A 16,842-nucleotide genomic window follows, 5' to 3' on the forward strand; every position below is an offset into this window, starting at 1 on the left:
TATGTTTCTTTACTTCCAATCAGTCGAGTGAAAAGCAGACTCATTCAAGTACAAAGCTATAAAACAATAACTACAATAATATTCGCTGATAATCGATCGATAAAGTCGAATGCTCGACAGAGATAAGAAGATAATGAGGTCATTCAATTCGACCTTGAGCCTGAACCTGTTTTGAGCATGTACCAACAAATACAAAAAACTAGTGTATTGAAATAGAGATTCCAACATCTAAATACAAATAATAAATGGAAAAAGCAAGTTTCAAATTCAATAAATTCACTGATTAAATGATAATCAGGCTTGTAGGACCAAAATGTTTTGTAGAATGAGAGGACTGTATCTAAATTCTTATTGTATTTAATGAAAATACTTGCCAAGTTGGAATTAAAAGAAATATTCACTGTGAGCAAAGCTATGGAAGTTCTCAAATTAGTATAGATAATAGACTCACCAGTCTTAATTTTTATATGTGCCAGATTATCAATTATAAGGTATTGGAATCGAAATACAGGATGGAATATAGAGATGAGAAGGATAAATACCTTTGGGAAAGGAAATACCTTTCTGATACTCTGATACTGTGGCCTGGTGATGATTACAAGCTGCTTGGCAATATTAATTTCACTGATCCTTGCTTCTCCCAAATATTCACGACATTCATTAAACACTTCAATCAATTATTGACATATAATGTCCGGCTAGACAAATAACAAAATAAAAAATTAAGTGAGCCGGAACGGTATGGCTTGTACACTCTTGATTCCGTCTGCTTTTCTTTCCCGACTGAGAAGAAAAAACCTAGGCTGACGACAGTTTTCGACAATCCACCGCCAGGAGGCAGCACCGCACGGAACAGCGCTACATGGACGCGCTCAATTCAAGAATGGCCACAACAGTTACTCTTATCAATCTTTTTCTGTTTATGAAATTTCGTCAATGTACAATGTAATAGGTAATATTCAATTTCATAATTATAATACAAACTATCTTATACTTACCTTCTTCTTGTTAACATGTTGGACAATCTATTACCTATATAATATTATGAATAGACTATTGGCTACCCACTGTAACAGGAACCCACCCCCTACACACAGACAAATAGTCTTGTAGGGGTATTCCAGTAAAACATGCTCTGTATTACAATGTAATCTGTTTTTTGTATGGAATAAAGAATATTTGAATTTGAATTTGAACTCATCCCTATGTAGAAAAATAGATTCGAATATGCATGAATCACAGATTCTCAGGATAATTCTAAGAGGTTTGTCTTCAAATATATTTGAAATAATTATAATGTTAAATGTCCAAATAGGACCATTGTAAAACTGTTTAAAAATATTGAGAAATACGGTATGAATAATTATCATGTCAGTATTTGAATGTGTGAAAATTTGTACAAGTGCAACTGATAGATTATAATATGAAACCAGAATTTGAAGAACTATTGGAAATCGGGAATGAGTTTGAAATTGAGAATCGGTTTGAAAATGCTATTATTACTGATGATTTTGATCCTTGTAATTATTTTGTTTCAAATGAAGTGGATGTATATTGTCATGTTAATAACTTCGAGATTGAAAATGGGTATGATTTACGAGGATTTATGGAAAAGTGAATTATAAAAGAGGTTTATAAAAGAATGAGGAAAAATTATGAAAAAGGAGGCTATGATATTAAAGTGTGCGTTTTTGATGGTGGGAAGTTTTCAGAAGATAGAAAACGCAGGAATAAATATCTTGTTAACAGGAAAAAGGTGTTTCATATAATTGATGAAAATGTAACTCTCGGTCAAATAGGATCATGTAATGGTATAGAATCGAATGAATTAGCTTGTGAATCAGTGAATAGAGATGAACGAAATATTACTGACTCATGCTTGGAGCTGAAAAGTATTACTGACGATAATAAACATTTTGTTAACAGGAAGCTTGAATCTTTTGATGATGATGAACAAAAAACAGGTCATGGAAATATTATATTGAACCGATTACAGAAAAAATGTGAATCAGCGATTTGTGTAAACAGTGAAGGTGAAAATACAGAGTCAGATTTGAATTATTGTAATTTTCCGAATGGTATGAAGAATAACAAAAGTGAACCAGATGAATTTGTTAATGAGAAAAATATTATGACATTTCGGATATCTTATTACAATCAGGTAGTGAGAATGTTTTAGAAGACGTGTCCCAGATAAACGATAATAATGAGAAATCAGATCTGCAAACAAATCAGTCAAGGATAGAAAAACAGACTCAGCGAATGTATTGCATGAGAAAATACTGCTCATAGAACGAGGCCGTTTGGATAATTTGTAGTTGTCATTCAATGAAGAACGCTGAACTGTTTAGGACTAATACATTATTCGATGTCAGATGAATATTGAAAATAATCATTGTCCAATATGAGGAATGATTGATATTATGTTTTGTGAAAAATTATTGAATTACAAATATGGATAATGATAAGAATAGAATAGAGTAGAATAAGATAATCAGAATAGTATTTTTAATTGATGAAACTTCTGATTAAGGGTTTTTAATCCAGCTTTTAAAACTTGGAATTTTTCGGTTACCTCATTGAAGATTCAATTTTTCTAGTAGATTCTAGTTTCCACAATTTGAGAGGATAAAGGATTAATAGAAATTTATCAATTTTTCTTCCACTGGCATATACAAAATTGTTCTATCAAGTCAAATCGGTCTCAATAATGTCAAAATATTTCTCAGCACTTCCTTCCAAACAAAACCGCAAATATAATAAATTATACTTTTCATCCCAACCATTGGCCAAGGCAACCTTTTCAATATAGTTGAAAAAATCATCAATGTCAAAATTCTTCATCTTTTCCATCAAAAAATTTTGGTAATAGTAAAGGTCTAAGTTTTTTAATTCTTAGTATGTTCCAAACCAATTCTATTTAATAATAGATAATAAATTTCCAAATTTCCAATTAATCTGGTTTCAATAATAATAAACTCTCCATAATTATCTCAAAATCTCTTCACTGATTATAAATTTTCTATTCAATAATTTATTAATAAACATCAATTCTCCATATCATCATAAATATATAAATCTGCCATAGCTTTCACAATTCAAAATCTCAAATCAATAATTATTGTAAATCTTTCCAATATCGTGAATCTCAAAATCTGTTCAATTATAATCATTATTCTCAATCCATTCAAATCCATTATTGGTAATCCATTTCGTAATAGGCAATGATAACACTATTGCTCCAAAATATTCAAATTCATTAAATCCTCAAAATTCATCCTACCAACTGTTTCTACAGCCCCTTAAGGTTTAAACTCAACTATTTGACCCACAATTTCACTGAAATAAAAACATATATTTCATAATGAAAAATGCGACCACAAAAATTTAATCTTCAATGAGATAACCGAAAAAGTCCAAACTTTGAAAGCTGGATTACTAACCCTTGAGCCTCCACCAATTATGTAAGCAGAATGCCTTCACCAATTATGTAATGGTGGTGGGACGCCTCCACCAATTATGTAAAGGTGGTGTGACGCCTCCACCAATTATGTAAGCAGAGTACCTCCACCAATAATGTAAGCAAGGTTCCTCTAGCAATTATGTAAGCAAGAAGCCTTCACCAATTATGTAAGCATGATGTGACACTACCACTAATTTATAAAGGGTGTCAAGTTCTGCTCCTGGGAGGGGCATGAACATGCACTAAAATTGATAATTATAAACTTTCAACAATTAAACCAAAAACCAAAACTACAATTATAAACCATGAGCAAGATTTCTCAACGTTGTGTCGGCATGTGTCAAATCCCAGTCTCTGGAGGGGCGTCATGTGTCATGATCTTACTCCAAAGGGGGGACACGGGAATGTATAATTGGAACTATGTGATAATAAATTAGAATTATAATTGTCCGGTCTTGAGTACGATTTCCTTGTACGTTGGGTCTTACCTTGTGTCGGCGAATGTTGTAACCTATTTTGTTCCGTAGAAAGAAGAGGACGTAAAATGAACAAGTAATTGATGGTTAGAATAGTCAGATTAAATAGAATAGTTGAACGGTTGTAATATTTGAGGTTATGATTCAATGATAGATATGTGCAGGTTAGATTGATTGATCTTTGTTTAATCGAATTGTCGATATCACTTAAATCGATGTATCGAAGCAGAATGACTAGTATATGGATGGGACGGATTGAAAAGGTCAACTTGCTCAACAGAGGGTTTGTCGGTCTACAAAGGTAGCCGAAGTAAGGGACCTGAGACTCTAACTTAATATGGAAGGTGGCTGTAATATAGTGAGGTGGAATTAAATTCACTTTAATAATAAAATACAGTTCAACTTGAATCTGCTGAAAATAAATCCTGTTGTCACTATGATCAGACAGAGATAGTAACTTTGGAGTGAACCTTTTCTCCAAATGATGACCAATATATCCAGAATCCAATACTTGTGCCGTAATTTGGAAAGATATTAGACTGCATGAAACAACAGATAGAATGGCAAATCCATGCGAACCAGGTCTCTGATAAATACTATAGGTTATGTAGCGAAGTGCTGGACCAAAATAGTAAATATTTCGAGTACCGAGTTTAATTCTAACGTTGTCTATACGATCTATTACCTCTCTTTTCAACGTTGATCGGCTGATGATGCGGGATTCACTTCACCTCGGTGTAGCAGGCCGGTGGGAGTCGATTTACTATTTGATTCTGTGGGATACTCCCAATGACAGAATTTATTACTTGATAAGAAAAACGACCACCACTTACCACCAGAATAGATAATAGTCTAATGATAGATACTATACTCGCTACTGTCTGGCTATTGCAAAACAGGACGTGTCCTGAATGACCAATGTGTGTCGGCCGAGAAAGAACAAATTTGGAGGTATAATGAAGTAAACCCAGTTTAGCAAAACGGTAATATGGATATATTCTGAGAGATAAACTGTTACAGCAAATATGGAATAAATTAATGAACAGATTATGTGAATAATAATTTTCAATAGATACAAAATAAATATTGGTTGATAGCAGATTTGAATCTTCAAATTATAAATATTATATAGAAAGTTCGGTACTCTTCAATTAAACAAAATGAAATGGATAATAGCCCTTGGAAAGGGTCATAAACTGAACTAGTTCAACAAGAAAAAAAAACAAGTTAATATGAAATGGTGATTCAGAAAATAGAATAAATTAATAATTAAAATTATTCTCAGGGTGTGGTTTCGCCTAAGGAAAATAGACCTTTTGGCTAAGTACAGCGTGGATAGTTAAATGTATTTAATATTATAAAAATTAATTATGATAAGTTTTGTACCCTTAAAGCTATAGTCATGACTTTTCTAAATGAAAGAATTTATACGCTGTACAGTTTTCGCAGATTTATGGGGATCCCCTTTTATATTCGAACAACTTACGTAGACTTTTGTTTCCGTTTTTTGGTTTTTCGAAATATATTCGGCTGTAGAATATATCGTTCCGGCTCGGTCCTTCCACGTTGCGAAAAATGTTGAACAGACTTCACTGATATAATTTCAGGGTTTATTTGAATGAAATTTAAAATCTTAATATCACAATTATTATAGGAACTTTGGAACAACTTTTTTTAAAAAACAGAAAAACGAAGATTAAGTTACATGAAACAGAAATTAAAGCTTTTGAACAATTGGGTACGTGGACTAGATCTGCATCCTACCGATGATCCTTGCAAAATGGCCTCGAGTCTTCCTCTTCTAATTTTCACTTCAATTTCTCCTCCAAATTTTATCTTGCCAAATTTACATATTAATTCGGGATTGGTCCGATTCTGTGACGTAACCAATACGCGTAACCACCCAATGGGTGGTGTCACTGTGTCCAACTTTAAAGCTTTAAAAATATGGTGAAATTCCTGATTTGAAGTTGTTCCAAATTATCATATAGTTTTTTATAATTATAATAATACATAAATAATAGAATTCGTCTATGATGATATGCTTTTAAATTGGCTTCAATGAACAGCTAAAGATTATAGAACATAGACATGCTTGTATAACGTGAAGTAGACGAGAATATATATGTTTATAACAATAACGAATATCATAATAAATAAATATTTCTTCCTATTTTTTTGTTTATATTGTTTTTTATACGCTAGAATATCGACCCTCAAACGTCATATATGGCTAAGCTAATTTGTTCATATATTTTTAACAAGTATATTTTTCTTTGTAGTTTAAATAAATAAATATTCGGGCTTATTTGGCCTAGAAACGAAAGTATAAAAATGAAAAATTTAATAATATATTATTTCTATGATCGATGTTTAGTTGAACTGCCTTCTCAATTTGCTACTTGTTAATGAGCTAGCCTTGATTTGTTTCGGGGTTATGTTTTCATTTCGAAACTAACCTTCAAATATAACTTTACTGTTCTAATCCATAGGCATATAAACATATATGGTTTTTTCCATTGACTAATTTTTTGGAAGGCATACAATTACAGATTTATTTATTTCCTTCTTTGTAAGTTAGATAGTGGTCGTCTATCGACCTCAGATAAGATTATATTGTTTCTACGGTGATAGAAGCTATTCCGTTCTTGTACTAGCCTATGAACAAATTTATTCTGTATTTTGAGGACTGTACGATCATTGGTACATCACAGAAAAGTCCCTCTAAATTGAGTCGGCGGGTTTATGATGCAGGAACAGGATCTATGAGCGCGCAGGCTCGATTTACTCAAGTACCAAATGATTGACTCGGTATCTGCTATCTTACATAGCTGGTCTCAATCAACTGAGCAAATTTTTGGTTCATCGAACACAAAACGGGTTCAAAGTGCCCTAGATGGTAGTCACACTTAATAATATGTACGCAATTTGTGCACAGATTTTTAGTTGGGCAAATTTATCTGGCCTTATTTTTAATAATAATTTCCTTTTCCAGGTCTGTAACAATGTCCATGGAGCTTTGTTTTGGTTTGAGTTGGAACTCGACCTCGCCTCATTGTGGACAAATTATCATAATATTTACACAGTGAGTATCACAGAGATAAAAAATTGTTTACTTTCTTTATCATCATTTGTTAGACCGATGCCTGCTTATTTCGCTGACCACTAATGTTTATTTATCCTTTCGTTGCGTTTGTTTACTTCTGTAGCTGTTGTACCTTTTTCTTAGGTTAGCTAGGCTGATACTGCAAACTGGATCTTTGTTGACGATGTTGTGTGGTATAAAATTCTTCAGTAATGCTGAATATTCTTTAAAGTTGTCTTGATTGAAGATCTTTTATGTAGTATTAGGGTGATAAATGAATTTTGAATAGGTGCTGGCTTCTTAAATGTTCCAATAAGAGATGAAGTGGGTCACGTTCAGGTTATGTTTACTATGTTGTTGTTATTGGAGACAATCTCAACCGCTAAGATGAAATCCAGTGTGTATAATATTGTTGACATATGAAGCTTCGCTGTTATTATTTAATGGAGTTGAATTAAATTCCCGTTCTGCTGTCCCTCATTCGGTATTTTTCATACCAATTGGAGTGAGAATCTTTGTTGATTTTTGACCGTCCTGCTATTTATTAATTGTTTAAATCTGGTATGGCGGCGATGAAGATGGATCCTTTTCGTAATAAGCCGTTTTCCTTGACTTGTTATTAGCTTAGTTGGCTTCCACCGCACATGCCGGTAGTGGTTGTGGTTTTTTTCGAACATAGTTCCTCCTTTCAGACCGGTAACATGAAGTTTAGTGTTTTTAAACTTAACATGTTTGCGGAGATTGTTGATTTTTCTGGATAGTGTTTTCCTATCCTGCATGTGGGTGTGGACTGTGTTTGATTTTAATTTCATATGATGGGGAGGACTGTAGAATCTCCAGAATGTTTGTTGTTTCTTTAAAACTGGTTTCCTGCTTCTTTTTTGGATGGTGTTTTGATGAAGGATGATCGATTTTAATTTGACTTGATGGTGGTGTTTATGAATCTTTCTAAATATTCTTCTTATTTTTTGAATTTGCTTCCTGCTTAATTGTTGTCCTGATTTTCTGTGATATTTTCTTCGTCTTCTGTTATTGTGATAATGTGACAGGTTATGATGTTTGCCGGTTTTATCTGTTACAGGAGGTGTCTTCGGTGGATTGGTGATGCCGGCCATCGACGGTTCGGGCTGTCCCTCAGACTGGTGGATGGCGTCCTCCGGCTCCTCTCTGTGTTCGGCGGGATACGGATCGGCTCCAACATGGACATGCAGGGTAGGTTGATCCTCCATGCTTATACTGTATCTGTTTGTTGGCGCCATGATCTGGGACGTCTCTTCCGTTCTGGTGCTGATGATCTCGAGGGGTGGACAGGTTTGGAAGGATTGGTCGTTGTTAGTCAGGTTATTCTCCTCTATTCTCCTAACATCTTCACTGAAGTTGCTCCTATCCTCTTCTCTCCTCACTTCTTCCTCATAGTTGCTTCTAGCAGTCTCCTCCTCTTTCCTCACACCTCTCCTAATCTCACTATCAACATCCTCATTTTTACAAACGACGTCCTCAGGAGGCTTCACTACAACATCTTCCTTGAAGGACGCGACCTGTGGCTTAATACCATCAGTTTTGGGAAGATCTATATCCATATCTAGGGGCTTCTGCACCTCCTCAATTTTCATGGGTTGGTCTACGTCCATGGCTACACTATCCTCGGGACTAGACTTTTTCTCTATGTTCTCCGGTTTGCGGTCCTGTTCCAGGTCGGTGTTTATTATGTTCTCCCTTCGATGTTGTTGGTTTGGGTTGTTGTTATTTGAGCGCTGTTGAATTTGGTCTCGTCCGTCATAATGAGACGGGTTATTATAAGTGGAGTTGAAGTTTCTTTGGTTGTTGTTATATGTTTGTGGTGGGCGATTTGGATTACGATGTCCGTGGCTAGATGAAGTGACTTGGTACTCTTCTCTGTTGTCGGGTTTGCGATGGGGTGCGTAGTTCGGTGAGACGGTGGCAAGCGGATGTTGATTGGGAGCGTGGTCATTCTGGCGGAAGTCGCTCTGTCTATTTCGACCTTGGGGCTTGTCATCCACGGTCTGTAGACAATGTAGATAATTTTCCAGCTCTTTGAAGCTGGTAACTTGGTGGGTGGCCAATGCGAGTCGTATGTATCTCGGCATTTTATCTATGATTAATCTTACCAGCACAGGTTCGGGTACTGAATTATCAAGCTGCGTATTCAAATACCGGAGCCGGGTGATGAAGGTGGTGTAGGAATTATCCACACGTGTGTCGTACTGGCTAGAGACAATTTCTGCCAACAAACCTTGTTGTCTCCCTGCACTCCAATACTTCTCTAGGAAAACTTTTTCGAATTCTTCGAACGTCTTTATCTCCTGGGCACAGTTGTGGAAAAACAATAGTGGTTCACCCGACAGAAGAGCGGTTAGTTTCAGGCGCCATATCGGCCAGGGGGTAGGCACTAGTTGGTGTATGGATTTAAGCTGGTTTATGAAAGGTTTTGGCTGTATGGACTGTGGCGTATTATTAAATTTTTCCAGATTGTTGACGAGGGATAACATGCTAGAATTGTCGGCAGGTGTGCAACCACCATTCAGGTTCGGTGCCAAAGTCATTCGGGATTCAGGATGCATGATTTTCGAATCTGTAGCGGCTATTTTCCTTTCGAACTGGGTTTTTTGCTCTTGAATGCCATCCTGCATGGAATTGACCTTGCCGCTTAGATTTTCCTGTTGATCCGATAGGTGGTCTATTCGGCTCTCGAGGGTTAACTGGTTCTTTGTATTTTGTTCAATTTTAAGACTAACGAGATCCACGGAGGTGCTCACGGCTCGAATATCAGTTTTAAGCTCTTGTTCTAAGTGCTGGCGTCCACTTTCGCACTTAGTGTGATGATTTTTTAATTCAATTTGCAAATGTGCTCGGGTCTGTTCCTCGGTCACCTTTATTTGGTCAACTATTTTCTCTGTCATCCGCTTTTCTAGCTTTTGGGTTTCGTTGGTTATGTCGACCCGCAAGCTTGTGTTCAAGTCGGCAAGTTTGCTCTCCATATTTAGGGACATCTCATCCATCCGGATGTTGAGATCATCGGTGATTTTATCTTTAATTTCCTGGGCTTGTTCAGAAATCTTCTGGTCGACCTGTCCTAGGATGGCCGTAGTTTTGCTATCCATGTAAGCAAAGAATTGTCTGAACTCCTCTCTCCGCTCTTCTCTATCCTTGTCTCTCTCTTCCTGTTGCTTGCGCTCTCTCTCCCTCTGTTCTTCTCGGTCCCTGTTTCTTTCTTCTCTGTCCTTGTCTCTCTCTTCCTGTTGCTTGCGCTCTTTCTCCCTCTGTTCTGCTCGGTCCTTGTCTCTCTCTTCCTGTTGCTTGCGCTCTTTCTCCCTCTGTTCTGCTCGGTCCTGGTCTCTCTCTTCCTGGTGTATTTTTTGGTCCTTCTTCCACCGTTCGTCGATCTCAATTATCAACTGTTCGTTTGTAGCAAGGGTGCTATTTGCCAGTGCTATTGATAGAGGTCCACGAGTATCCTCAAATAATGCTTTTTCTTTATCTGCAGGTATCGAAGGAGCAACGTGTGGAGGTGAGGTGGTTGGTACATCCTGGAGCTCGAGCTGGGTGGACGAATGCTGGCCCAGGTTATTGGTGTTGAAACCCATGGAGGATATGCTGCCGGGCTCGCGACTCCTTGGGGTCTCTGCCTCGTCGTCCACTGGAGTGGGAGTGCTGGATGGAGCGTCGTCAACTATTGCCGTATCCGCCTGCGCACTGGGTCCTGAGGGTAGTGCTACTGGGTACGAGACATCCGAATTGGGGTTGGAGTCTTCCATGGTGAAGTGGCAGATTCTTGGGTGACAGCGTGGAAGTTCGAGCGACAGTTCGGTAGTGTGTGCGCAGACAAGCGAATCGATGCTGATTCGCTTAAAATTATATAAGTGATGAGATAAGTGAACAACAAATATTTATCACAGTGATTAGTGCCACGAGATGACTAGAGGATAATTCAGTGCACGTTGATCTTCAATTGTTCGAGGTAAAACAGACAAACAGTAAAAAATTAACAATAAAAATAAGACATACAATACTAAACATATAGCAGTTTCTTGTGAGGTAGGATACGAAACCTTCTTGTTTTATAATTTTCGTGTGGTTCAGTCCACATACAAAATTGATCTGTTCAATCTCAAGTTCGTTCTTTCTCTCCCCCAAAAATTCATCACTAGTTGACAAATCTTTTACCCACACTGATCATGCAGGGCACGGCTTATTAATAATTGGGGTTCTGTGTCCCTCTAGTTTGATTAGGATTGTTATGATGAATATTCAGGCTAAGTTTGACAAGTTGGGATTGATCCAAAGTTTGAAAAAATTTCTGGGTACTAGTGAAATAATTATGTAATCTAATAGTGTAGCTGTACATGCCTAGGGGTCTCATCAGAGGCTAACACAGTTGGGCGCCATGTGTCAAGTTCTGCTCCTGGGAGGGGCATGAACATGCACTAAAATTGATAATTATAAACTTTCAACAATTAAACCAAAAATCAAAACTACAATTATAAACCATGAGCAAGATTTCTCAACGTTGTGTCGGCATGTGTCAAATCCCAGTCTCTGGAGGGGCGTCATGTGTCATGATCTTACTCCAAAGGGGGGACACGGAAATGTATAATTGGAACTATGTGATAATAAATTAGAATTATAATTGTCCGGTCTTGAGTACGATTTCCTTGTACGTTGGGTCTTACCTTGTGTCGGCGAATGTTGTAACCTATTTTGTTCCGTAGAAAGAAGAGGACGTAAAATGAACAAGTAATTGATGGTTAGAATAGTCAGATTAAATAGAATAGTTGAACGGTTGTAATATTTGAGGTTATGATTCAATGATAGATATGTGCAGGTTAGATTGATTGATCTTTGTTTAATCGAATTGTTGATATCACTTAAATCGATGTATCGAAGCAGAATGACTAGTATATGGATGGGACGGATTGAAAAGGTCAACTTGCTCAACAGAGGGTTTGTCGGTCTACAAAGGTAGCCGAAGTAAGGGACCTGAGACTCTAACTTAATATGGAAGGTGGCTGTAATATAGTGAGGTGGAATTAAATTCACTTTAATAATAAAATACAGTTCAACTTGAATCTGCTGAAAATAAATCCTGTTGTCACTATGATCAGACAGAGATAGTAACTTTGGAGTGAACCTTTTCTCCAAATGATGACCAATATATCCAGAATCCAATACTTGTGCCGTAATTTGGAAAGATATTAGACTGCATGAAACAACAGATAGAATGGCAAATCCATGCGAACCAGGTCTCTGATAAATACTATAGGTTATGTAGCGAAGTGCTGGACCAAAATAGTAAATATTTCGAGTACCGAGTTTAATTCTAACGTTGTCTATACGATCTATTACCTCTCTTTTCAACGTTGATCGGCTGATGATGCGGGATTCACTTCACCTCGGTGTAGCAGGCCGGTGGGAGTCGATTTACTATTTGATTCTGTGGGATACTCCCAATGACAGAATTTATTACTTGATAAGAAAAACGACCACCACTTACCACCAGAATAGATAATAGTCTAATGATAGATACTATACTCGCTACTGTCTGGCTATTGCAAAACAGGACGTGTCCTGAATGACCAATGTGTGTCGGCCGAGAAAGAACGAATTTGGAGGTGTAATGAAGTAAACCCAGTTTAGCAAAACGGTAATATGGATATATTCTGAGAGATAAACTGTTACAGCAAATATGGAATAAATTAATGAACAGATTATGTGAATAATAATTTTCAATAGATACAAAATAAATATTGGTTGATAGCAGATTTGAATCTTTAAATTATAAATATTATATAGAAAGTTCGGTACTCTTCAATTAAACAAAATGAAATGGATAATAGCCCTTGGAAAGGGTCATAAACTGAACTAGTTCAACAAGAAAAAAAAACAAGTTAATATGAAATGGTGATTCAGAAAATAGAATAAATTAATAATTAAAATTATTCTCAGGGTGTGGTTTCGCCTAAGGAAAATAGACCTTTTGGCTAAGTACAGCGTGGATAGTTAAATGTATTTAATATTATAAAAATTAATTATGATAAGTTTTGTACCCTTAAAACTATAGTCATGACTTTTCTAAATGAACGAATTTATACGCTGTACAGTTTTCGCAGATTTATGGGGATCCCCTTTTATATTCGAACAACTTACGTAGACTTTTGTTTCCGTTTTTTGGTTTTTCGAAATATATTCGGCCGTAGAATATATCATTCCGGCTCGGTCCTTCCACGTTGCGAAAAATGTTGAACAGACTTCACTGATATAATTTCAGGGTTTATTTGAATGAAATTTAAAATCTTAATATCACAATTATTATAGGAACTTTGGAACAACTTTTTTTAAAAAACAGAAAAACGAAGATTAAGTTACATGAAACAGAAATTAAAGCTTTTGAACAATTAGGTACGTGGACTAGGTCTGCATCCTACCGATGATCCTTGCAAAATGGCCTCGAGTCTTCCTCTTCTAATTTTCACTTCAATTTCTCCTCCAAATTTTATCTTGCCAAATTTACATATTAATTCGGGATTGGTCCGATTCTGTGACGTAACAAATACGCCGAATGGGTGGTGTCACTGTGTCCAACTTTAAAGCTTTAAAAATATGGTGAAATTCCTGATTTGAAGTTGTTCCAAATTATCATATAGTTTTTTATAATATTATAATAATACATAAATAATAGAATTCGTCTATGATGATATGCTTTCAAATTGGCTTCAATGAACAGCTAAAGATTATAGAACATAGACATGCTTGTATAACGTGAAGTAGACAAGAATATATATGTTTATAACAATAACGAATATCATAATAAATAAATATTTCTTCCTATTTTTTTGTTTATATTGTTTTTTATACGCTAGAATATCGACCCTCAAACGTCATATATGGCTAAGCTAATTTGTTCATATATTTTTAACAAGTATATTTTTCTTTGTAGTTTAAATAAATAAATATTCGGGCTTATTTGGCCTAGAAACGAAAGTATAAAAATGAAAAATTTAATAATATATTATTTCTATGATCGATGTTTAGTTGAACTGCCTTCTCAATTTGCTACTTGTTAATGAGCTAGCCTTGATTTGTTTCGGGGTTATGTTTTCATTTCGAAACTAACCTTCAAATATAACTTTACTGTTCTAATCCATAGGCATATAAACATATATGGTTTTTTCCATTGACTAATTTTTTGGAAGGCATACAATTACAGATTTATTTATTTCCTTCTTTGTAAGTTAGATAGTGGTCGTCTATCGACCTCAGATAAGATTATATTGTTTCTACGGTGATAGAAGCTATTCCGTCCTTGTACTAGCCTATGAACAAATTTATTCTGTATTTTGAGGACTGTACCACAGAATAGATACAGAATGGAAACTTGTAATCAAACGCCTATCTTACCTATGCTTTTTACATGACCCCAATACTAAACACGTCACGTGACCTTGGGAAGTTCCAATCCTGGTCTTCTGATTGGCTCGTGGCAGTGAACGAGATCAATTGATCCGGATCATTAAAGTGATCCGAACCTACCATCAATACTATTAAAAGGCGGCGCTTCCTAACAAGATGGCGGATTTTGGCGTCAGGGTATAGCCAAGTTTCCGTACTGTATGTATACTGTGACTGTACGATCATTGGTACATCACAAGGGGGAATGAAAAATGATAAAAGAAGAGAACAGAATAACTTGTACTTTAATTAATTGGTACTTTCGGTTAAATATGGTCAAATATGAAAGTATTAATTTTTGACTATTCAAAAGGTAAAATATGAATATATAAACAAACACAATATTAAAATGAAATAAATAGGGAAACTACTCGATTGCTGCTAATGATCCAATCTTTGTGGTTATGAAAATAAAAAAAAAGATCTTATCCAGTAATTGCTTACCTTTCGAAGATAACTTCTCCCTTTGGCATTCACTGGTTGACGCGATTTTACAGTGAGTATTGAAAAAAAATTAGGATTGACCAGGATTAGGTTTTGGATGGTGTGTGAGGACGAGGCTATGATGAGGTGAGGAGATAGAATAGCGACTGACTTGTGGGAAAGTGGTTGGAGTAGAGAGGAAGCATTGGATAGGGCTTTGTGGAGAGGCAGACTAAGAGAAAGGAATGCCGACCCTATTTAAATGGGATAAGGCACAGCCAAAGAAGAAGAAGAAGAAGATTGAAAAAAAAATTGAACCAATGAATAGGTTCACCTCAAACCACCTGTTTTTCAGAGGGGGGTATGTTTGAGCCAAACCCTGTGTTTAGCCAAAGTTGTGCAGTTACATCATGACATTACCGCTCAATCACTCAATTAGTTGTCACTTTCGCTAGTAGAGTTCGTGACATCCCCACTTTCTCAATCTGTCTGGCATCATCATAGCCGATGTTATTAACTAGACCACAATACAGGCTAATTGGAGTTCCACGCAGAGTAATACATTGTTTTGCATTGTCATTGTTGAGTAGAGATGGGAAGTTTGGATCACTTTACTGATTCGGGTCAGTCGTTCACATTCACTGCCGCGACCCGTTCAAAAAGACCCATTCAATTGAACGGTTAATTTTCTATAGCTTTCCTATAAACAAGCTAAAAAAAAGGTCCACCACAGTTGATTGTGTAAAGACAGTAAAAACAAGGGTTTACTCCAGTTGATGAATGGGTCAAATGAACGGGTTTTTTGAATAAATGTGATCCGGATCACTCGTTCACCTTAATAACCCGTTCAATTCGAACGGGTCATGACCGAACGACACATTTTTATTGTTGAGCAGTTTGCTTTTGCAATGGTGTAACCTACCGCTCGCATGTAATGAACGCTGTATTTTGAACATTTCCATGTTGCATCCTACTCGTGAACCCGCTAGTTTTGAATAGTTTCGTTTACCACATAATTTCTGTGAAATCGCAAGTTTACCGCACCGCACCAAAGTAAAATAAATTTTGTTCAAAGTTTGTAAGTTACAATGTGTCACTTTGCTAGCAGTCCTGACTCAGTTAGCGTCCTTTGCATCCATCGCTGTGTTTTCCCTCAATATTTTAAACTGTGAAGTGAACTGTGAAATTTAATATTTACCTAAGCTCAGGGTCTATGCATCGTTCTCACAGAAGTGTCAAAAGGACTGAAATCGCATATTTAATGTCACACCACAACCAGATCAACGCCCATCGCATCAACAAGTTACTCATAAGTTCTAATTTCATTTATCACAGTTATTTATACCCTGTCGAAAGATTATAGAGGGAAAAGTTGGGAAGACAATTTTTGACCCAGCAGTTCTGTTTAGGGTGTTAAGGAGGTAAACATGGCAAAAGTCCCCACCCCTACCCCCTGTGCTAAAGGGGGTGTGGGTTGTTCAAAGATACCATTTTTTGGTATCTCGCATAAAACTCGAACACTATGTCCTAAGGACTTGACTGTCAGATAACAAATTGAAGCTTACATAATTTCCTACAATATTCATTACAACTTTTTCGATATCTCCTCTACTTTAGAGATATCTGCTCTTGAAGGTGTGACATGTTTGAATAAAACATGTTTACCACCAATGTTTTTCTATTTTTTGCTCTTATAACTTCTTAAAAATCGATGGGAAGAATCCATGCTGATTATAAGCTTATGAAGCATTAAATACTCTTCAATTTGATTCATAATTTCACACTTTTACGAATTTCTCTGCACCTTTTTCAGCAGCTTTATAGTGTTGAATTTGAAATCTCCATTTTTGCAACAATAGACCAATTGACAAAGGAACTTGGAGGGAATGTTTTAAACAAAATTTCCAACTTTGCAGCTTTGTTGAGAT

At 36.2% G+C, this 16,842-nt stretch overlaps 2 protein-coding genes across 3 annotated transcripts in view; one reads left to right on the forward strand and one right to left on the reverse strand.

Annotated features, from left to right (window-relative positions):
- Positions 1 to 16,842, reverse strand: part of LOC111047351 — a 363,987-nt gene that overhangs the window by 136,521 nt on the left and 210,624 nt on the right. The window lies entirely within an intron of this gene.
- LOC120349844 lies at positions 6,851 to 11,176 on the forward strand. Its single transcript, XM_039420978.1, has 3 exons — positions 6,851 to 7,024; positions 8,106 to 8,236; positions 10,530 to 11,176. The coding sequence occupies exons 1-3, from the start codon at positions 6,945 to 6,947 to the stop codon at positions 10,823 to 10,825; spliced, it is 507 nt and encodes a 168-aa protein (XP_039276912.1). The 5' UTR covers positions 6,851 to 6,944; the 3' UTR covers positions 10,826 to 11,176.

Source organism: Nilaparvata lugens, chromosome 2, assembly GCF_014356525.2.
Source record: "Nilaparvata lugens isolate BPH chromosome 2, ASM1435652v1, whole genome shotgun sequence".
NCBI classification, from domain to species: Eukaryota; Metazoa; Arthropoda; class Insecta; order Hemiptera; family Delphacidae; genus Nilaparvata; species Nilaparvata lugens.

Excerpts from the sequence above, each read along its gene's own strand:
- LOC120349844 (XM_039420978.1), top strand. The coding sequence starts at position 6,945 with ATGTCCATGGAGCTTTGTTTTGGTTTGAGTTGGAACTCGACCTCGCCT. Across the intron at positions 7,025-8,105 it reads ATTATCATAATATTTACACA|GAGGTGTCTTCGGTGGATTG; the intron begins GTGAGTATCACA and ends TATCTGTTACAG. Across the intron at positions 8,237-10,529 it reads CTCCAACATGGACATGCAGG|GTATCGAAGGAGCAACGTGT; the intron begins GTAGGTTGATCC and ends CTTTATCTGCAG.